Source organism: Lissotriton helveticus, chromosome 1_1 (assembly GCF_964261635.1).
Source record: "Lissotriton helveticus chromosome 1_1, aLisHel1.1, whole genome shotgun sequence".
In the NCBI taxonomy this organism is placed as follows: domain Eukaryota; kingdom Metazoa; phylum Chordata; class Amphibia; order Caudata; family Salamandridae; genus Lissotriton; species Lissotriton helveticus.
In genome coordinates this window covers 19772693-19795331 of record NC_136057.1, presented here as the reverse complement: position 1 = coordinate 19795331, position 22639 = coordinate 19772693, and the positions used below count along the sequence as shown (strand labels likewise).

At 45.0% G+C, this 22639-nt stretch overlaps 1 protein-coding gene across 1 annotated transcript in view; it reads left to right on the top strand.

Annotated features, from left to right (window-relative positions):
• The window catches only part of LOC144766986 (glutathione S-transferase P 1-like), an 84296-nt gene extending 61894 nt beyond the window's left edge, over window positions 1-22402 (top strand). Inside the window, exons 4-7 of the mRNA XM_078650653.1 lie at window positions 9655-9742; window positions 10140-10243; window positions 19649-19750; window positions 22179-22402. Coding sequence (XP_078506779.1) covers window positions 9655-9742; window positions 10140-10243; window positions 19649-19750; window positions 22179-22367 — 483 coding nt within the window. The 3' untranslated portion in view covers window positions 22368-22402. The remainder of the gene's footprint in view (window positions 1-9654; window positions 9743-10139; window positions 10244-19648; window positions 19751-22178) is intronic.
• Window positions 22403-22639: the final 237 nt, after the last annotated feature.

The window sequence follows — 22639 nt, the reverse complement described above, 5'->3', positions numbered from 1 at the left end:
AGACTGTTTTCTGGAGATTCTCTGTCTGCAAACAGGAAAGAGCCCCCCCCCTTTTTACAGATAGTGAAAGGGTAGGTAACGCAGACCTTTGCGGGCCTACTTATTCTCCCCACTGAATTGTTTCGATTGACCGAACGTTGACTATTCGATATTGGTTCATGAGGTATTCACTGCCTGCAAACAACGTAGAATAGGAATATTCTGTCTAGTCTTTGCACGCAGTGATAAGATAGGCAGTGCTGACTTTTTGTCCCCGTTGTGATCCGTCATATCTGTCTTCTCCCCACTGATTGGTAGCCTGTTTAGCCCGGACCGCTTATTAGAGATGAACCATCCGGCTCCACTGGAAGGCACCCCTAATAAGGACATGTTCATGAAGCATGGATTGATCGCTATAGCCTATAACAAACTGTGGCATAAATATACGAAAAAGGATCGAGAAAGTCAGTGGCCACTGATAGGATCCTTCGATGATGACAAAATAAACGCGCTAGAAACAGCCCTTGGTAAAAACAAGACAACGCCCACTATGCTTGATAGTTTCGGCATGTGGCGCAAAGAAACTGAACAACGTAAAAAGAAAACTGAGAGTAGGTTGGGAAAAGAGCTGCGAAAAGCAGCCCACCTAGCTGCTCAGAAACTAGAAGAAGAGATAAAGGAAAGAGAGAAAGCCAAACAGAAACTAGAAATAGAGACATCAAGCCAGTGTCCGGTTAGAACGTCCTCCATGCTCTACCCTGATTTACCCTCGAAACAACGAGCCAACGATGATCTGCTGTTAGGTCCTCCGATCATCTACATGCCCCCTCCATATGCCCCTTCCCAACCCTTAGCACAGCACCCACCACCCCCAGGTACAAACGAGGGTAGCGCCGCAGCTTCGGCCCCCATGGCCTCTGTGCCGGCCGAACTCCTTGTATTAAATGCTACACAAACGACAACGTTGGGCGACCCTGAGACCCGAAGGGTTGGTTCTGCAAGAACAAGCAGACTAAGCAAAGATGAGCGAACAGGGATCGACAAGATAGCACGGACACTGGTAGAAAGAAAGGAAGATGAAGAGTACATCACGGATATGTTTAACTCGTATACAGGGAATCACAGACGACATTTTACCGTACGACTGTGTTACCATGTCTTGAACGCATACGAGGACCGATATCGAGACAAAGGTCCCGAGAGCCTAACGACTCTGTACCGGAAGGTCGATATCAGGGATAAGGGCGAGTGTGATGTGACGGACCTCCTTACGCGTACGCTTGAGGTTTTCCGCCACCTCACTGAACGAGAATCAGGAACTAAACCCACGACATCCGTAGCGACCGAACCACAAACTGAGCAATCTAACACCATGATGCCAATACGAGAGGCTGCCCCCTACTGGGTTCCTCCACGAGGTGCAGGGACTAACGATGATGCAAACCACCAAGATGCAAAAGGAAGGGTAGTGTACAACTGGGTCTACCAGCCTTGGGACCGGCAAGAGATTCTGACATTCCGGAAATCTCTGCCTGACCTACGTAAAAACCCCACTGCCTTCTATACTGAATTGGGTACAGCCCTAGGATCAACGATTATGACCCTGGCTGACATCGACTTGTTTTTCGGGTTATGTCTACCAGCTGACGTGTGGAAGCAAATCCAGAAAGTCGACCACCTTGAGCTGTTTGGACATACCTGGTCACAACTCGATGACATTGATAAACAACGAGGACCTGGACAAAAGCCCTTGAAATCCATTCTAGACCTTCCAGATAAAATCGTACAGAAATTAAAAACCCTGATCCCAGAAAAGAAAGTGGACTGGTCGATAGTAACGGCCTGTCGCCAGAAACCCCAGGAGGATGTATCAGAATACTTCTCCCGGTTTGAAACGGTGTTCTCCGATTACAGCGGCCAGGACATGACCACTGCAACCGGACACCATCTGTTTGTCCAGAATTATGTTAAGGGTCTGTCACCGGAGGTCTCCCAGAAACTGCAGGCTAGCGAGAGTAGTTGGGCAGCCTCCAAACCTACGGCTATCCTCCAGATGGCCCAATATTATGAACACCAGAAAAATGAAAACGATAGAGCTACAGAGAAAAAGAAGAAGGACCTGAAAGAGAGGGTGATGATTGCCCAACTGCAAGGGGTGACTATAGGACGAGACCAATACCGGAGAAACTACCAGACGAACGTCCCTAAGACTACGCTTCCCCAGGACCGCATTTTGACTCCCCACAGTGGACGTACAGACCTTAGAGAGGACCAGTGTGCTTTCTGTAAAGGAACTGGCCATTGGAAATCCCAGTGCCCAGTTCTTCTGGAAATAATCAGAAACAAGGACCCCCAGGACATAGCAAGTGGACCGAGAAATAAGGGACAACAGCGAGGGCCCCCAAATGACGCGACTAACGACAGATCAGGCAGATCAAATACATTTGATCGACCCATACAGAACCAATGCCAGCAATCTGACTACGATGACGCCCACTACTTTGCATAGGACTGCCAAGGGCAAGGGAGGGATCCAGTCGAGCTCTATGTGGACCAGCAAGGCCCTTACGTCACTGCTAAGGTCCTGGGTACAAAGTCTCCATTTCTGGTAGACACTGGCGCAACACGTAGTGCGTTATCTAAACGACTGATTCCAAGGGCACCCTTGTCTGGCTCACTTATAACATCGACGGGTTTCGATGGAACGCCCTCCACTAACCCTTTGTCCGCCCCGATCCTCTTCGACTTAGAAAACAACACCACTGACGCCACGTTTTTGCTTTCCTCCAATAGCCCTGACGCCATTATGGGACTTGACTTATTGAAACACTTCCGAGCGACGATCAGATGTTCTCAAGACGGAGTTCGAGTTTTCCTTTACGACAACCCCGTTCTGCTTAGACATTGCCCTCCCCGACGCATGTTTTCCATCACCGACGCTGACACATCCCTGCTTGACACTCTGCCTCCGTATCTGTGGGCCAAGGCGGATTCGGACGTAGGGCGCATGTTGGTTGACCCAGTGCACATTACTGTCCGACCAGACGCAACACTCCCAAAACTTCCACAATATCGGATATCGCCCGAGGGCGAGAAGGCATTGGTAAAGATTATTCAATCACTGATAGACGCAGGAGTGGTAGAGGAAGTGGTTAGCAACGTTTGCAACAGCCCTATCTTGCCCATCATCAAGAAACAGGGAGAGGGAGATGAGAAAGCATACCGTTTTATCATTGACCTTCGAGAGATCAACAAAGTGGTGGTACCCCAGTACCCTGTGGTCTCAGACATCACCACCATCCTGACTTTGATTCCTTCTACTGCCACCACCTTCACTGTCATTGACCTCAAAAACGCATTCTTTTCCATCCCCATCCACCCAGACAGCCGATATCTCTTCGGCTTCACCCTAAAAGCCCGCTCATATAGGTTCTGCCGAGCACCTCAGGGCTACACAGAAAGCCCTAGCATCTACAGCCAGGCCCTCAAGAGACAACCGGATCAAGTCCAGTTACCCGATGGAGTGGTGTTAGTGCAATATGTCGACGACATCCTTTTGGCAGCCGACACCACTCCATTAGCAGTTACAGCCTCCATTCAACTCCTGCACTTCCTTGCGGAAAATGGCCACAAGGTCTCCAAGAAGAAGTTGCAATTTTGCCAACCCCAGGTCACTTACCTAGGCCACCTTTTGTCCAAAGAGGGAAGGAAACTCACTCCCGACTGGATCCAAACCATTCTCGAAACCCCTGTCCCTAAAACCCAGAAACAGGTTCGTTCCCTGCTAGGTCTCACCTCCTTCTGCCGACAGTGGTTACCAAACTTTAGCCTCATTGTGAAACCGCTACTTTCTCTGCTAGCTAAAGACGTCCCCTTCCCACTCCCTTGGGCCCCTGAGTGTCAAACCTCCTTCACGGAACTACGAGATGCCCTTTGTTCGGCCCCTGTCCTAGGTACCCCCGATTACGCAAAGCCCTTCTCCCTTTACACTCACGAAAGGGAGGGGTGCGCTTTATCTGTCCTGACCCAGCCCATTGGCCCAAAGCAACGACCGTGTGCTTACTTCTCCGCCACTCTTGACCCTGTAGCCAGAGCCTTGCCTGCCTGCCTTCGAGCTGTAGCTGCAGCTGCAATCTCTATCCGACAGAGTGAGGGGATCGTGCTCTCGAATTCCCTCACGGTACTGGTACCCCATGCAGTTGACACCCTCCTGAACCAAACCAAGACGCAACATCTGACGAGTGCACGCCTGACTGGATACGAACTGACCTTGCTTGCACCCCATATCACCCTGAAAAGATGCACCACACTGAACCCGGCCACTCTGTTACCCTTACCAGAGAACGATCCCAATGTGCACCCTGTACATGACTGCGTGACTCTTACGGACGAACAGACTAGAAGTAGGGTTGACCTCAGAGACACGGCTTTTCCTGACCCTGACGGAGAGCTGTGGGTGGACGGTTCATGCATCAAACTCCCCGATGGCACCACTTCCGCTGCCTATGCGGTCACCACGGCTCGAACTGTAGTCGAGACAGCCCGCATCACGCAACGATCTGCCCAGGCAGCGGAACTGATTGCCCTGACACGAGTCTGCATCCTAGCAGCAGGAATCACAGCGAACATTTACACCGACAGCCAGTATGCCTTCGGGGTGGTTCACCATTTTGGGCTCCTTTGGAGGGAAAGGGGATTCCTGACCTCACACGGCACCCCCATTTTGCACGGGGATCTAGTCTCCGCCTTGATCGAAGCTGTCCTTCTCCCCGCAAAGCTTGCAGTCGTTAAATGCCAGGCACACAAAAGGGTGACAGACACTATTGGGCAGGGAAATGCACTAGCCGACATCACTGCCCGAACGACAGCTGAAAATAGGACGACAACACATATGTACATGACCAGGTCACAAGCAGAAAAATGGACTGACGCTAGGGACACTATTAGAGACATTCAAATGGCTAGCACACAGCACGAACTGACTGAATGGGCACGGGTGGGGTTAAAGGATGACGAAGGCTGCTGGCGGACAAGAGACACGAACAAATGGTTGCTACCTGACTCGTACCTGATTCCCATACTGACTATGGCACACTCCCCTACCCACATAGGATCAGCCCCCATGATTGAACTTGTCTCCAGAGTTTGGCACAATGGTAAAATCACAGACTCCGCCAAACGTCTGGTCCAACAATGCTTGATATGCCTGCAACACAACCCCGGGAAAGGAACTGTAGTACCCCGGGGAGGATTTGGGGTCCCAAATCACCCGTTCGAAGTCCTGCAGATGGACTACATCCAGCTAGACAGATGCCAAGGCCTGAAATATGTACTTGTTGTGGTATGCGCATTTAGCAAATGGGTGGAAGCATACCCAACCCGCGACAACACTGCTATGGCCACTGCAAAAGTACTGTTAAAGGAGTTTTTCCCCCGTTACGGCCTTTGTCGTATTTTATGGAGCGATAATGGCCCCCACTTCATAGCCGAAGTCATCCAGCTCATCTTAAAGGGGTTGGGCATCAAGCAGAAGTTTCACGCAGTTTTCCACCCCCAGTCTGCTGGACTTGTTGAGCGACACAATGCCACACTAAAGCTTAAACTGGCCAAGATAGTGGCTACCACGGGTCTGAAATGGCCAGACGCCCTCCCACTGGCATTGCTATCGATGCGTTCCACCCCCACCAAACATCACTTAACACCTTATGAAGTCGTTTTCGGCCGACCCATGAGTGTCTGGTCTGCACCGAAACCAACTTCCATTCATGACGTCCCGGACGTCCTAATGTCTGATTATCTGTATAAATTGACTGAAACTTTGTCTGTCATTCATCAGCAGGTGCAGCAGGCCATCCCCGATGCTTCCAGGGGTCCGGGTCACGCCATCCAACCTGGAGATTTCGTGCTGATCCGAAACTTTCAGCGGTCGAAGAGTTTGGAACCCCGGTGGACGGGCCCCTGGCAAGTGTTAATCACCACCCGGACGGCTCTTCGTGTGGAGGGGAAACGGCACTGGCTGCACGCACACCACTGTAAGAAGGTCTCCTCGACCCTGGCCATGACAGAAAACATCGACAACCAAGAAGAGCTCCTGAACAAGGACCGACCGTCACTAACCTGCTATCCTGATACCGAAGCACTTGAACTTTCAAAATTCTCTGATCCCACTGTGCCATCCAGAGAAGGGTATTTCCTGCGTCGAAAGGAGGGAGCTTCGGCTAAGCAGACCACGAACTAAGTTAAATCTCAGAACGGTGACCCAAAGCAACCAAGGGTTACCTGGAGAGAAGCTAAACTAAGTCTGTGGTTCTGCCCACTACCGAGCACCTTGAAGATGAAGATGATGGAAGCGCCAGATAAGAAGATGATGGAAGCGCCAAATGAGAAGATGATGGAGGCAACAGGAAATACCCACTACAGAAACCCAAGAACAGACAGACTCCACAGCTCAAAGACAATTGCACTCTTCATCACAATCCTTTTCTGCTTTCTCCTCATGACCACACTCTGGATTGTGGAAGAAAGTGCACCTGCTCGCGAAACGTTCCTGACCACTGCTCAGCCTACCACCATGAAGGAACATTATCTGATTTCGGTCTCTCCTCAACTCAGAGAGAGGCGAAAGGAGTTTTGGAATAACTCTTTCGTACAGCTACTTCACCAGCACAATCTTGCCACCAATGCCACCAACTGTTGGATCTGTGGGTTGCTACCCCACGCCACTGGACACTCGATACCATTCATCCCTTCACCCTTCTCAGTTCATGGCTCCTGCCTTGCTTGGCTGATCCTCCTGCAAGAAAGCTATAAGGACAATGCCACCTCCAGCAAAACCGTAACAAATTTTTTCCACGGGGTCTGGCGAAACAAAACAAAGGCACACTTCTGCCCTCAGACCTCCAACGACTCAATCCACATGGACATCCCTGCTAAAGAACGAATTGAAATGCAGGTGTTCAACAATCCAACCAGACCCACCTTCTCCTACCTGCGGAAACGAACGGCTGCCACTCTGACTGTGGCCCTGTCAGTCATCAACGTCACAGGCCACATGTGCATAGAAGGACGTGGGACACAGCTGGTGGGCCGCAGTGCCTGCCGTTTTACCAGAACTCTGGACTCCACGGATCCACCTTCCTTTGTGTCGTCCCCAAACATGTATTTCGTCTGCGGCACAAAGGCATACACCTGGCTCCCCAAAGGCTGGGGGGGCACTTGTTTCATCTCCTTCATCCTTCCTCCGACTTATGTGGCCCCAGCGAACCATCATAGACAAAAACGAGCCAAGGACATTGAACAAGCCGACTCGACAGGAGCGCAGTTCCTCGATGCCATGAAGGGACTTGTTCCCCTCTGGGGCCCGATGGCAAACAGCCGTGCCATCCGACATCTGACTCAGGCAGTTGAGACAACAATGAACATCACAGCTGGTATCTTTGCTAACAACACTGCCGAGCTTCAAGCGGTTCGCTTGGTGGCCCTCCAGAACCGCCTTGTCCTAGATGTGGTTCTTGCGGACCGTGGTGGAGCATGCCGCATTATTGGGTCCAGCTGCTGTACATACATACCAGACAACTCACCCTCAGTGTACAAAGCCATCGAACATCTTCACAGACTCTCGTCGGAAGTCCACCAAGATCAGGAAGAATGGTCGCTTGGTGGTTGGTTCTGGAACACCGTTAAGGACTGGGGCTGGAAACTGTTCACCATTATCCTGATTCCCGTAGTTGTAATATGCGGTCTATGTCTAGGAATTCAATGTCTGCCACCTCTGTGTTCATTATGTACAAATTGTATTTGCCCTAAGACTGTGGACTTTGGAAACGAACGCATGGGAGCATTATATGATGCCGAGGTTAGGAATTTGATGAAGATTGACATTGAGTAGGCAAGTTGGCTAGATATGTTGAAAAGGGAGGACTGTTAAAAGTTAGGCTGCAAACGTCAACATTATCGGCGCCATCTTGCTCTTCTTGAACCCATTCGTGCGCGTAAGCGGCAGCCATTTTGAGCACGATGGCCTCCCTGCCCCTCGCTGATAGCCAGCGCGTCTCTCTCTCTCTCTCAACCCCGCACCGACCACCCCCGCTCTCACATGCCTTGGGTCATAAACCCCTCCACAGCGCAGCTCCACCTCGGGATCCCATCCTGTTCCCAGCGCGACACCTCCCTTCATTCCTTTCATGGTCCCAGGTCCTTTGGTACAAACCCCCCCTTTTTCCTGTGTGCCCGTTTGTCTTCCTCGTTCCCAGGCCGCCACCTGGCCCTGCGGATACTGTTTTATTGCCCCCCCCCTCCCCGTACAGTAGGAAGCTCCCCCATTAAAGGACCCTCGAATTGATCAAAGCCCCCACCCCGTGAGATCCGATCAACCCCACACATCCCGTGAATCGGCGGAATGTCCAGCTGCGCGATAATCATCACCTGTTGTGGCCGGGGTGGGGACTTCAACTGTAAATATGTGTGGGAACGGGCCTGAAGGGGAGATTCCGAGGATGTCTTTTCATACTTCAAAGCGTTGTAAGAATGTGTTACCTGCAATAAAGATCATAAACTTGTGTATAAGAGGCCAGGCCTCAGAGATGCAGTTAGAGCACCTCGTGATGATACTTGCTGTCCGAACTGATGTCTTCTCCTCCGGAGAGAATAACCCCTTGTTTCCTGCCTTCCCGTCTCCAGCGCCTGCCTCTTCATTGATTAATATTCTGTGGGTTCAAGTGGCGACACCGCCGGGCAATACTTAAGGATCTTTGTTCATCAGTTGTCCGTGACCTTTTTTTACAACAGAAGTTAGGATTTTGTCTTAAGTCTGTCTTAAGACAGAGACAAAATCCTAACTTCTGTGAATACCAAAAGTAGTAAGTTCATTCTGTGAATGCCAAAAGTAGTAAGTGCATTCTGTGAATACCAAAATAGTAGTAAGTTTAGGATTGAGTCTTAAGTTCATTCTGTGAATCGGGCCCTAAGTGAGGGCTGGAGGTTGTGAGGATATCCTGGGCTTTCAAACTGGGACAGGAGCTGGATATATTAAGTTGCCAATTGCCTGGAATTTTGGAACCTAAATACTGTATTTAGGGGAGGGGTAGCAGTGGTGCCCATAGGGGGAGAGCACACACTTGCCCAATGGAAGCTTCGGTAATAGCCATTAGGTTTGGAGGCACTTCCAAAGGTAAAAGGATCATGACCTTGGAAGGCAGAGAGTCACCGTCTGTCAATGTACGTTGTTGTTTTTGGAACTAAGCCAGGTCTAGGAGCTGCACAGCATCAACTAGTGTGGAGAGGAGCCTGAATGTCCCGTTGAGCGTGGAGCGTCAGTGTGGGGTTCCTCAGTCTCACAGTTAAGGCAGGTGAGACAAAGGCGGCACGGATGGCTCGTCTGGACATTGCAGTGCACATTGGGACTGTACCATATACTCCTGGGCTCTCACAGATGGGCAGGGAACCCAGCCATCCTCGCCTCATAGGCCAGGTGGTTCTTTGAGGTGTACATTGATAACAGCACACACAGGTACTCATGGGGCGTTGACCCTGGGGATGTCTCAGGTTATCACCAGGGGCTGATCGGCTGACGCTCGATCTATTGTGCTCTACCCACCAGAATCCTTTCAATAGGGCTGTAAGCTCCATACTGACTCCAATGTATTTACTCTCTCTTCTTTCTCGTCCTTTGTTTAGCTCTTTGGGCAGTTACCCGTGTTTGTTGATGGTGATTTTATCCTGGTCCAGTCCAATACCATCCTGCGATATTTGGGACGCAAATACGGTGAGCACCATACAAGGAGGGGGGAGTGTGGACTCACGGTAGGGTTTATGGAATCCATTTTTTGGTAGAAGTAAGCAAGAAGTGAGGGGAACTAAATATAAGTTAGAGGGAGTTGAAGGTCTCACAAAAGCTTAGTTGAAAGACATTCTCAGTACCTCTGGAGCGATGAAGCCAACAGTACACCAGGGTTCAACGAAGGCTTTAGCACCAGAATGTCAAAGAAAGAAGCCTAACAGGGTGACGTTTCCAATCGGCTTTGCTGTCCTCATAAGAGGCTGAATAAGCATCGACTGGTTGTGAAGCCTACATCTCCCAGACTTATAAATGTCTGAGAATTCCCACCCGTGGTGCGTGTCACTCCCATTCCACCCTTCTAACACCTCTGCTTCCCTCACAGATCTCTACGGGAAGAACATCAAGGAAGCTGCGCTCATTGACATGGCCAACGACGGGTTGGAGGACCTGCGGCAGAAGTTTGCCAAATTCTTTTTCTATGAATGGGTAGGTTTGTTTTCATATTCACTACAAGATGGCCGCCAGAGTTTTGGGTCCTCTCTTTTTAGGGTTCAGTTCATGGCACCAAGAGAGGCACCTTTAACAATCTTCTGAGGAAGGGTAGCCTATTTGGAAATGGGTCGAACAAACTACCACTCACTCCCTCTGTACGGTGCAGAGGGCTGGTCCACCTCTGCCGCATTGTGTCGCTTTATGTCTGTGCAACGTACGTTGACCAGACAGTTGGGAACTCTCTAAGGACAACACCAAAGCGGATCTTAACTGTGATTTTCTCAGTCCATTATCTCTGTCACCGGTGTATGTTAATCTATTCTTGAGGGTTTCCCATGTATTCGTTTGTGTGAGATGGTACCGTTTGTGAGAGTGTGGTATGAGAGGTGAGATTGCTTGATGCAAGTTTCTTGTTTTGGGCTGTGTGTGTGCCTGTAGAAATAAGAATAACACTTGTTTTTCTATGTCTTTTTAAAACTGAAAAAAATATTTGTCACATTTGTTTATTGTATTAAACTCTGATGTCACTGTATATTATGAATTTGTTTATACTTCTATAAACAGAAACATCACAAAAAGAAAAAAGATGAATCAAAATTAATATATTTTTGTTAAGTTACGTATGGCATGGTTGATTTCTATGATACAGCCCAACTTGAGCCCTGCGCAGGCCATTAGATATCGAGATACAGCTCGGACAGGAGTATTGGTTATATCAAAATTTCATGTGTTTTTTCCCCTGGCTCCTGGACCTCTAAAGTATGTTGTAGGTGGTACCTTTCTTTGAGGATCCTCTGAATATAATCTGGTCGACAGGTATTCAGCTGCAGGTATCTGTATGGGGCGGTCATCATAGTGGCCCCCTACTCCAGTGAGAAACCATTGTGAAAACAGCGAGCCTCTAAAGCTGTATCCCACACTCATGGGAGCTGCTTTTGTTTGTTTCATTTGAAAGAGATCAATAGTATCAACAACAACTTCTTTAGAATGCAGGAGATGGATGCTGCAGTGTTCATAAAGTTCTTCTGATCTCAATCGATCCACATTTTCAACCTGCCCCCTTGATGGTATTGTTTTATCCTCCACACACATTGCATATTAAACACCATCAACATTTTTATAACAAATATTATTTTGTACTAGGTGTAATGTTTCTTTTTTTACTTTATTAACATCCAATAACTCTTGCAAGATTCAAGTTTCAAGTTTAATTATATTTGTTTGATTACTTAAAATCTTACAAAAAAGCAGCTAAAACTTCACCAATGTTTAAATTGATAAAACAATCTTGCAAGATTGTTTTGTTCTCGGTAGGGGCACCATTCACTAGAAAGATAAGTGGTTCATCGATATCTCCTTCTACCCCTACAGTTTCAATATTCACTTTAAATTCTAAAGGTAAATAGACAACTCTTCCTTTAAGGACTTTCTGCAGCTGTGTCAGTGGTAATTCTCCTATCTTTGGTTCCATATGAACTGTGGCTTGAAAAGGGTGTATACTTTGTATGAGAATTGATTCATACACATTGAATTCTCGAAGTTCTTCTGGAATTGAAACTAATTCTAACTTGTTATTTACTGCTCTAACTGGCATTTTGTTATCCTTTAACATATCATAGCAATACCTATATATAATTTGCTGTGAGAACAAATCAAAGCATTCCTCTACAAATAAACAGACAGCAAATTCTTGCCACTTATCTCTGTTCTATTTTTTAGTTTTTGAGACTACGACTACATTGCAAATTTGGCTTTTGTAGTCAGTGCGTCGAAAACAAATACAAAAAATTTGGTTTCTCCAAAGAAACTGTGTTAAACTTTGTAATCTATTGTGTAAAGTTATCAATAGTAACACCTGAGTCGTGTTTCTCCACACCTGCACATGCCAACTCCTCATTTTCCCTAGACTCCTGTTCAGAAAAAAGAAACTAAACTGAACATCTTCACAAAATTTTCTACCTCTGCTACTGGACCATGCAAAAGAGCAGTATTCATTTTTCCTGAACATAGGGCGGACATTTTTTTACATAGTAACGTCTCCTAACTAAATTTCGCATTTTAGAGTGAAGAACAGCTAAACATTCTGAAGTGATGGAAGATGCTTCTACACACTTTCTTTGATAGACAGGCTAGTGAATGTCCCTGTAAATTAGTATAATTACTTACTTTGCATGGATGTAATGCTTGTTCTTGAAAAATCAAAATTTTCAGTTTCAGACTTTTGCATGGAACCTGACGTAAGAATGTTCACAATCGATCGATGGATTCCTGCGTAACACTGCAAATACTGCTACAGTTCCATTTGATATACAGGGGCATGTATATGCCATCCATTACCTCTTCAGCTATCACTTCTTTAACATTTCTAGGAACCATCTCCTCTTTTGAAATGGTAGTACCATCCTTTACCTCATAACATTGACTGGTTGTTTCAATTGCATGCACTAATGTGTTCTCTTGAAAGTAGCTTTCTTCATTAAAGAAAGGCTCAGTACTGTAAATGTGTTTTTATTCACCACTAAAAAGTATCTTTCTTTTTACTTCTTCTTTTCATAGATAACACTGTTTTATCCAGTGTTCTCATTCTTCTCAGAATCAACACAAATAGCTTCCTCTTCCTGGCAAATACCTTATCAACAAAAGCCTCAACATGTTCCTTTTGTTTGACTGCTTTGCTTCTCTTGTCCTTTTATTCTGCTTCATAGGTCATTCAAGATTAATAATTACACTACTACAGAACATTCTGACTACTATTTATTTAAACTGCCTGTGTCTTCTTGTTAAACTATCTGCTTTCTTATATGATTAATTAATCTTAATGTCACTCACTATTTGTCCTTTCTTAGATGATTTGAAACCTTACTTTTTATTTACTTGCTTCTGATCACTTTGCAGTTTTCCACATACTATTTTAAGAAACATCTTAGGGTCGCATGGATCAAAAAATGTTTTGCGATTCCCTAATTGCAAATCTTTGCGATTCGCAATTAGGGAATTGCAAAACGGCATGCATGATAGTGTGCCGTACATTTTCTGCGATTCCTAAGGAGTCGCAAATGTCCTACCTCATGAACAATAATGAGGTAGGTCGCAATTTGCGACCCCCTAGGAATTGCAAAAATCACAGGGATGGTGGCCTGCTGAGATCAGCAGACCACCATATATGTGTTTGCTTTTAAATAAAGAACTGATTTTTTTAGGACCTGGCAGTGGTCTGTGAGACCACTGCTTGCTCTTAAAAATGCTTTTACAAACATTCATAAAGGGGAAGGGGTCCCTTGGGGACCCCTTCCTATTTGCGAATGTCTTACTACCTACTTGAAGTAGGTGGTAATATGCGAATGTTTTGCGACCGCATTCACGGTCACGAAACAGTCATGCATACTGTTAGGTTTCGCTATTTGGCAAGGACGTCCTAAAAACTCCCTTCCAAATAGCGAATCGAAACCCATTTTGCGATTCGGTAACAGGTTACCACATCGCAATATTTGGGTTTGATGCATCACAAAAGCATTTTTTGCAATTGTAAACGGGCCGATTCTGCGAATGGGCCGGTTTGCAAGGAGAAAAATGCTTGATGCATCTGGCCCTGAGTTTTCTTACCAGCAGCTCTTTTCTCTTTGTCCACATTCTATCCCTTTTGTTTTTCTGTTGTCAGTAGATAGTATCATTTCCTCTGTTAATTTCTTCTTTCTGTTTTTTCGGCATTATACCTGTCTTTTGAATGCACAAATAGATGTCTGAAATAAAGAAGACAAATCCTAATATTTAGCTTTTCATTATTTACTATTAAATTAAATTGTAAGTACTTAAGTTCTAATACAAACAGTCATGCCATTATGTTATAGGAACTCTAAGTCTCTTACCTTTCATATTTAAATTAGAGTGTGCATGCCTGTATCACCATATGCATCAGTGTGTGACTGAGTGTATTAGTCAAAACACGCGTGTGAGCATTACTGTGTTAGTGTATGCATCAATCTGTGCATGCGTGTGCTACTGTATGCATTAGAGTATGTCTGAGTGTGTCAGTGTGTGTCTACTGACAGCCTGCCTTAGGGGTGACTTGTATGTAGGGAAAAGGAAGTGAAAGGCTTAGCAAGGGATTTCAAATGCCTACTTGACCTGGCAGTAAATCTCCACACACAGGCTGTGCAGTAGCAGGCCCAACATGATTAAAAGGCTGCTTGTCTGCATAGGTGACTTAGAGTGTCACTACTTGAGTAGTTACTTGAATACGTGTATCAGTCACTCTCTGTCTGTGTCACTGGATGTATAAGTAACTATCTCAATATATGACTTGCTGTATTAGTATGTGTATGGGTCTCTATATGTCCCTGCAAGTGGCTGTATATTACCTACTGGCTCTATTACTGAGTGTTGGGGTTTATTATCATTTATGCAACTGATTATGTTCCTACTGGAGACATAAGTGCTGAATGAACATGTGACTGAATGTGTCAGTGTCTCTGGGCCCGATTCACAGAACTAACTTAAGAAAAAATCCTAAACTTACTACCATTTTGGTATTCACAGAAGGCACTTACTCATTTCGGTATTCACAGAAGTTAGGAGTCCTAACTTTAGGACTCCTAAAAGCCTTCTGTGAATACCGAAAGTCTTAAAGTTAGGATTTTTCTCAGTTTTTGAGTCCTAAAGTTAGGAGTCCTAACTTTGCTACAACTGAACTGAGAAAAATCCTAACTTTAAGACTTTCGGTATTCACAGAAGGCATTTAGGAGTCCTAAAGTTAGGATACTCCTAACTTTACTACTCCAAAACTGAGAAAAATCCTAACTTTAAGACTTTCGGTATTCACAGAAGTTAGGAGTCCTAACTTTAGGACTCCTAAATGCCTTCTGTGAATACCGAAAGTCTTAAAGTTAGGATTTTTCTCAGTTTTTGAGTCCTAAAGTTAGGAGTCCTAACTTTGCTACAACTGAACTGAGAAAAATCCAAACTTTAAGACTTTCGGTATTCACAGAAGGCATTTAGGAGTCCTAAAGTTAGGATACTCCTAACTTTACTACTCCAAAACTGAGAAAAATCCTAACTTTAAGACTTTCGGTATTCACAGAAGTTAGGAGTCCTAACTTTAGGACTCCTAAATGCCTTCTGTGAATACCGAAAGTCTTAAAGTTAGGATTTTTCTCAGTTTTTGAGTCCTAAAGTTAGGAGTCCTAACTTTGCTACAACTGAACTGAGAAAAATCCTAACTTTAAGACTTTCGGTATTCACAGAAGGCATTTAGGAGTCCTAAAGTTAGGACTCCTAACTTCTGTGAATACCGAAAGTCTTAAAGTTAGGATTTTTCTCAGTTTTGGAGTAGTAAAGTTAGGAGTATCCTAACTTTAGGACTCCTAAATGCCTTCTGTGAATACTGGCAGTCTTAAAGTTTGGATTTTTCTCAGTTTTTGAGTCCTAAAGTTAGGAGTCCTAACTTTACTACTCCTAAATTGAGAAAAATCCTAACTTTAAGACTTTCATTATTCACAGAAGGCATTTAGGAGTCCTAAAGTTAGGACTCCTAACTTCTGTGAATACCAAAATGGAAGTAAGTTTAGGATTTTGTATTAAGTTAGTTCTGATATAAAACTCAATAAAGATTTTTAAAAAAAAGTTAGTTCTGTGAATCGGGCCCATGATCTCTGTCCGAATGGGTAGGTGTTGCCTCTATGCTTTTGTATATATGTATGTGAGTTGCAGTGTGGGTGGTAGACGCATATAGGTCTGGAAGTGGGCATGTGATGCGCTAAAACTTGAATGTGCATATCTTACAGTATAAGCACATGACACCCTCCCCTGTGGCTTACCTACACCCTAGCTTAGGGATGACTTTTATGCAGTAGAAGGGAAGTTTAAAGCTTGGCAAGGAGCATTAAATAAAAAACTCAACTTAGCAGTAAAACTGCACACACAGGCACTGCAGTAGTAGGCCCATGTTTAATTGGCTACTTGTCTGTATGGGTGAATAGTAGTATAACTGCGTGTGCAAATGGCTCTGTTGCTGCTGGATACTTAAGTGCTGAATGGGCATGTCACAAAATACCTACAAGTCTCTGTCTCTCCCTGACTGGCTAGGTGAGTCGCTCTGCTTTTGTAAATACGTATGTAACTTATAGTACGGGTACGACAATGAATATTTAACTGTGCCTAGGGGTCCCACACTACACATGTGATTGACTGGGACTTTAAAGTGCATGTCTTACCTTCTAAGCACATAGTACCCTGCCCAATGGCTTACCTACACCCTACCTAACTGGGTAACTAGTACATAGTGTAATGGAATTTTAAAACTTAGCAGGCAGTGCTTAATTGCAATTCAAGTATGCAGTAAAACTACACATGCTGGCTGTACAGTTCCAGGGCAACACATGATTAAAGGACTACTCACAAACCTATTCTCAGACACTCACACACCCACAGACACATTCACACTACCCATTCATAAACCTACAAAACAATCACACACCCGCTCATAAATCCCCCCTTCTACTGTAAATACTTTTGCATGTACCAAACACACTTTCATCCACCTCATGTACACATGCATCTTTTCACTAACATTTTTTTTTAAACTACACTCTAATTCACATACCCTTTAATTGATTTGGTTGGTCAGTAATATATTTTACGTTGTCAGCTGCACTGTACTCTCACAGAAAATGTGAAAACTAAACATGAGAATTGTACACCACTCCCATACAAAGCAACCATAAATGGCACTCGTTACAACTTTTCTCTCAGTGATACTGCCGAAGTTAGCAAATAAAAACATCAGTTTCAAACTTTACTGTTGTTATTCAACTTCACAACGGTCAATACTTCTTAACCCTTTCTTGCACTTTAATAAAGAAGCCCAATCTGGTAGTGTTTTTGGTCATATTTGTGAATTCATCACGACCCTCAGCGCCGCCTGCATGTAACTTCGCTGCAAATTCATGAATAACTGCGGGAGTTCAGAAACATATTTAGGTCGGTACTCTTAAAACGTTACAACTACACGGCAATTCATGAGAAACTCCTGAGTAGGAATATAAACCCTCCTTCATAAATAATGAGTCGAAACCACTCTAATATTAACTAATACAGTGCAGTATGTTTAATACCCTTCCCCCACAGTATTGTATCTCAATATCCATAGCCACCCCTTTTTGAACACTCTCCTGAACCAGTAGGTCAATTGTTAACAACGCATTCTAGAAGCAACATACTAGTTTCAAAATGTACGGTAGCAGGTGTGGTTGACTATTCAGAATTTAAAGCATATCAAAGTTTGTATTACATTTTATTATTTTCACCGTAGCCAATCATATATCTACTTACTTATCATTTAAATGCACTACCTAATTTTATCAACTTGTATATTTACACCATCCAATCAAATGTGTACTTTTTAAACAGGTCCGGTCCATCATTTTAACTGCCTTTCATCGGAAAACTGCCTCATTCAGCTCCAGCCTTCTCCTGTGTGGTACTCCACCTTGCCTTCAAAATGGTTAGATTGGAGTGTGGATTGTGGGCTAAAGAGTTTGCTAGAAAGACTGTCATTGACAGGGACGTGGGTTTGCCTAATGTGGACATTACCTGTATTGACCAGAGAGGGTTAAAGTGGCATCGATTGCTGCCTGTGTTTAAAAGCATTGCAGATTGCCAACACCCTGACCTCATGATTGTGCACTGTGGTGGCAATGGCCAAGGCATACTTACTTGAGTAGGAGTGAGAATCCTAATGAAGGACACTTTTGCTCAATTAATTGAACTTTTCCCTCAAACTGCCTTGGTATTCTCCAACCTATGCCAAAGGCAGAGATGGAAGTGGGAAAACAAGTTCTATCCAGTTAGACAAAGTCAAAAAAACTGTTTCTGCATTCGTCCAAGATCATAACTTGGCCTCTATCTACAACAAAAATGTACGCTTTGATATGGATGATAGCTACAGAACTGATGGAGTTCATTTCACAGAGAAAGGCAACAGGGTCTTCCTTACTAACCTGAAACACTGAATCCTGTTTTATGTGTAATTACCATCTATACACAATAAACACAACGGCTCTTCTCAGAGCCACCCTATTTCCTGAACACTAGTTCATTTTCTTTTAAACTCTCTACTCTTTAGTTATTTTCAAATTTGTGAATATGTTGCAAATTCACAAATCAACAGCAGATATTCAATAGCTACCAGCACATATAAAATGGCCAACAATATAAGTGACTCTGTGCATCTAACTACGTGCATGAGTGTCTGAATGGTTCTGAGATTGGATCCATAAGTCTCTGAGTAGGTGAGTGAGTGGCAGCATGAGTGCCTGAGTGTTATGAGTGAGAGCACGAGTCTCTGAGATGGTCTATAACTGGGAGCATGAGTGTCTGACTGGTTATGTGAGTGGGTGTATGAATTTTTCAATGAATCCAAGAATGGATGCATGAGTATGTGAGGGAGTCTGTGAATGGATGCATGTGTGTCTGAGTAGGTGAGTGAGTGGTGGCGTGAGTGTCTGAGGGGTATGAGTGAGAGCATGAGTCTCTGAGTGGGTCTCTAACTGGGAATATGAGTGTCTGACTGGTTATGTGCGTGGGCGCTTGAATGTTTCAATTCATCTAAGAATGGATGCGTGAGTTTGTGAGTGAGTCTGTGAATGGATGCATGTGTGTCTGAGTAGGTCTGTAAGTAAATGAATGAGTGGATGAGTGTGTCGGTATGTAAGTGAGTGAGTCAGTCCCTCTGTGGGTGACTGAGTTCTGACTGACTCTATAAGTGGGAGCATGAGTGTCTGAGTGGGTCTTTGAATGGATGCATAATTTTCTGTATGTGTCTTTGTGTGCTTCCATAATTCTCAGAGTGGGTCTGGGAGTGCAAGCATAACTGTCTGAATGGATCGCTGCTTGGGTGCATGGTTGTCTGAATGGGTCTGTGAGTGAGTGCATATGTCTCTGAGTGGGTGAGTGGGTACATGAGTATCTAAGTGAGTCTGTCGGTGCCTGCTTCTGTGACTGAGTGTTCTGTCCATGTGTCCAGGGCTCGTTCTGTCATAAGTACCTATATTTATGGTGCTGTTGTACACAGCTGTCTATATGTCTTTTCTGTGTATAATGATGTCTGCTGGTTGATTTGCATGAGTACCTCTATGCATGTTGGTCTCTGTACACAGATGCCTACATGCTTGTTGGTCTCATTGGCTGAATACCTGTATGTTTTCTGCCTGGATGAACATTAGCCTGTTTGCAGGGTAGTTGCTGCTGGTGCCTGTAGGACTGCTGTTCTGTGTTCATAGGAGTCAGCACATATATATCTGCATTTGGTGACTCTATGCCTCTATATTGGGTGTCTCTCTGTGAATGCACTATGCAGAGGCCAAACCTATTGGATTTCTCAATGTTTGATGTATTTCGATACAGGAAACTAGCAAGGAGAAGTACATGGAAGATCTGCCCAATCAGCTGAGGCCTTTTGAGCGTCTTCTCTCCCAGAATGCATCTGGATATCTTGCTGGTAGCAAGGTGAGTAGCATCACTGCCCTCTGGAGGGGTGATAATGAACTGCAGGTTAAAGAGAGGTTGGGCTTTGGAAAACCACAGGGCTGGAGACGTCCGGTGCCACGGGCCCCTCAACTGTGTCCCTCATGATGGGTTATGGTAACAGAGACATAGTGGGTCTGCGGAGCCTTCGCCATCGCAGTGTACAAGATGACGGAGCATGGCTGGTACCAAGGGGCATGTGGTCTGCGTTACTGGTCTCTCACACTACATGGAGGTGACTGATTCACACCGCGGCAGAGACAGAACGGGCATATGGTATACGTGTTCTAACTAACCCTACATCTGGGCTTAGGGAACCTGAAACAGAAGAGCTTGGGGAAGTTGGTTAGAAGTGGATGGTACCATGGGTTCATTCATGTTTTCCATCTCTCACCGGTCCCTTGGACCACTCCTTCTCTGCAGTTTAATCTCCTGATAAATTGTCTTTGCCCTACTCCCCTCTATTCCTTTCCCCTACTGCTTCTGGTCCATATTGAAAGTTCCTTCATCTCTGCCATTTCTTCTCCTCCAAACAGGTTTTCTTGGCTATATCACTCTTCTTTCTCCTCAACTCCCTTTTCTCATTGGTGCTGCTTCAAGACCTTGGTGTACTCTTGCTCAGAAAGTCTCCTTTACTTAACTTACCTGTCTCTTTTGTCCACTTCTTCGGACCGGTCCCCTTTCCATTTGCCCATTGCTCACTCTTATCCCTTGCTGACAGCAAGCCCGATTCACAGAACTAACTTAAGACAAAATCCTAAACTTACTACTTTTGGTATTCACAGAAGTTAGGATTTTGTCTTAAGTTTGTCTTAAGACAGACTTAAGACAGACTTAAGACAAACTTAAGACAAAATCCTAACTTCTGTGAATACCAAAAGGAGTAAGTTTAGGATTTTGTCTTAAGTTAGTTCTGTGAATCGGGCCCTCCTTCTTCTCCAGTGTCCTCTTCTTTGGACCCGCCCTCTTTACTTTTCCTGTTACTCACTTTTATCCCTTGGTGATTCCTTCATCTCCTGTGTTTTCTTCTTCTCCAGACGAGGCACTTTGTCCATAGTCTTCTTCTTTTCTCTTGTTCCCTTTTTTGGGGTTATTCTTCCTTCTCTTTGTCTTTTCCTCTCGACAGATCTTCCCCAAAAAAGAAAAAAATCAAGGATGGTGATTAGTTTGGCAGCGTCAAAAGATTTTTGTCCTGGGATTCACATAAAGGAATTGTCTGAGATATAATCAATTAAAAAAAATTATTATAGCAATGCCTTGTATGTTGGATTGCTGAATTTTCAGACTCCATGATTGCAGCATTTGATCTACAGACTTGAAAACACTGGGCCCGATTCACAGAACTAACTTAAGACAAAATCCTAGACTTACTACTTTTGATATTCACAGAAGTCATTTAGTAGTAGTAATGTTAGGGTTTTGTCTTAAGTTTGACCTACGATAGTCTTAAGACAGACTTAAGACAGATTTAAGACAGACTTAAGACAGACTTAAGACAAAATCCTAACTTTCCTACTACTAAATGCCTTCTGTGAATACCAAAAGTAGTACGTTTAGGATTTTGTCTTAAGTTAGTTCCGTGAATCGGGCCCTCTGATCTGACTGCAGGTACAAGCCAGGATTGATTTAAGATTGTGTGATTCTGTCTCTTTGGTGTAACCCCCTAGAGGCTCAGATAAAAAATCAACAAGTACCACTTGACTAAATCCTTCAGCTGATCTTATGCTGCTGGCATTCCATGAAGAAACTGCAAAGTGCACAGAAGATTTGTGGTGCTCAGACCTAGATTGTGTGTACTCTGACTCTACATATTAGAAAGAAACGGTCACTACTTCCCATTCGCCTGAATTACAAGGCTTGGCTCTTCTGATCATTTTCTCCACCGTCCTTGAGCCCCAGAGTGGTTGCTCACCCAGGGATTGTTTTGAGAGCAATGTTAACAAGGGTTGTATGTCAATACAACGCAGGCTTTTACCCCGCATGCCATTACAATGCGGGGATTGCAACGAAAGTCGTTACAGCGACTTTCGCTGGAGGGCGCTGGATAGTGGAATAGTTAAATTTTCTATCCCAACTCCAGCCCACGTTGACAGTAGGGAAGGTGTTGGATAGAAAATGAAACTATTCCCTATCCAACAGCGCCCTCCAGCGAAAGTCGTTGTAACGACTTTCGTTGTAATCCCCGCGTTGTAATGGCAGTGCGGGGTAATCCCCGCGTTGTTATGGCTGTTCTCCGTTAACAAGTAAACAGATCTCCTTTGCTTTTCCTCTTGTCGTTCACTCTGGTCACACAGGGGGATTCCTTCTCTTCTTCATCTTCTCTGGAAAGATCTTTTACTAAATCCCTCTTACTCTCTCTTATCCCATGAGGGATCCCTTCATCACCTGGCATGTCTTTTCCTCTGGACAGGTCTCCTTTGCAGATTACAATCTTCTGGATGTCATCCAAAGCCACCTGATCTTTGCCCCCGAGTGCCTGAACAGCTTCCCCCATCTGAAGGCCTTCAAGGAAAAGATGGAATCTCGGCCCAAACTCAAGGCCTACCTGCAGTCGGATGATCACAAGAACCGCCTCTTCCACCCCACCAGGAAGACGTAGTCGGACCATCAACCAATGTGCTGTCGGCCACCTCCTCAAACCCCTCAACCTCCTCAAACCTCTCATCCTCCTCAAACCCCTCATCCTCCTCAAACCCCCTCAAACTCCTCATCCTCCTCAAACCCCTCATCCTCCTCAAACCCCTCATCCTCCTCAAACCCCTCATCCTCCTCAAACCCCTCATCCCCCTCAAACCCCTCATCCCCCTCAAACCCCTCATCCTCCTCAAACCCCTCATCCTCCTCACCAGGGAGCTGAGACCGGCCGCTTCA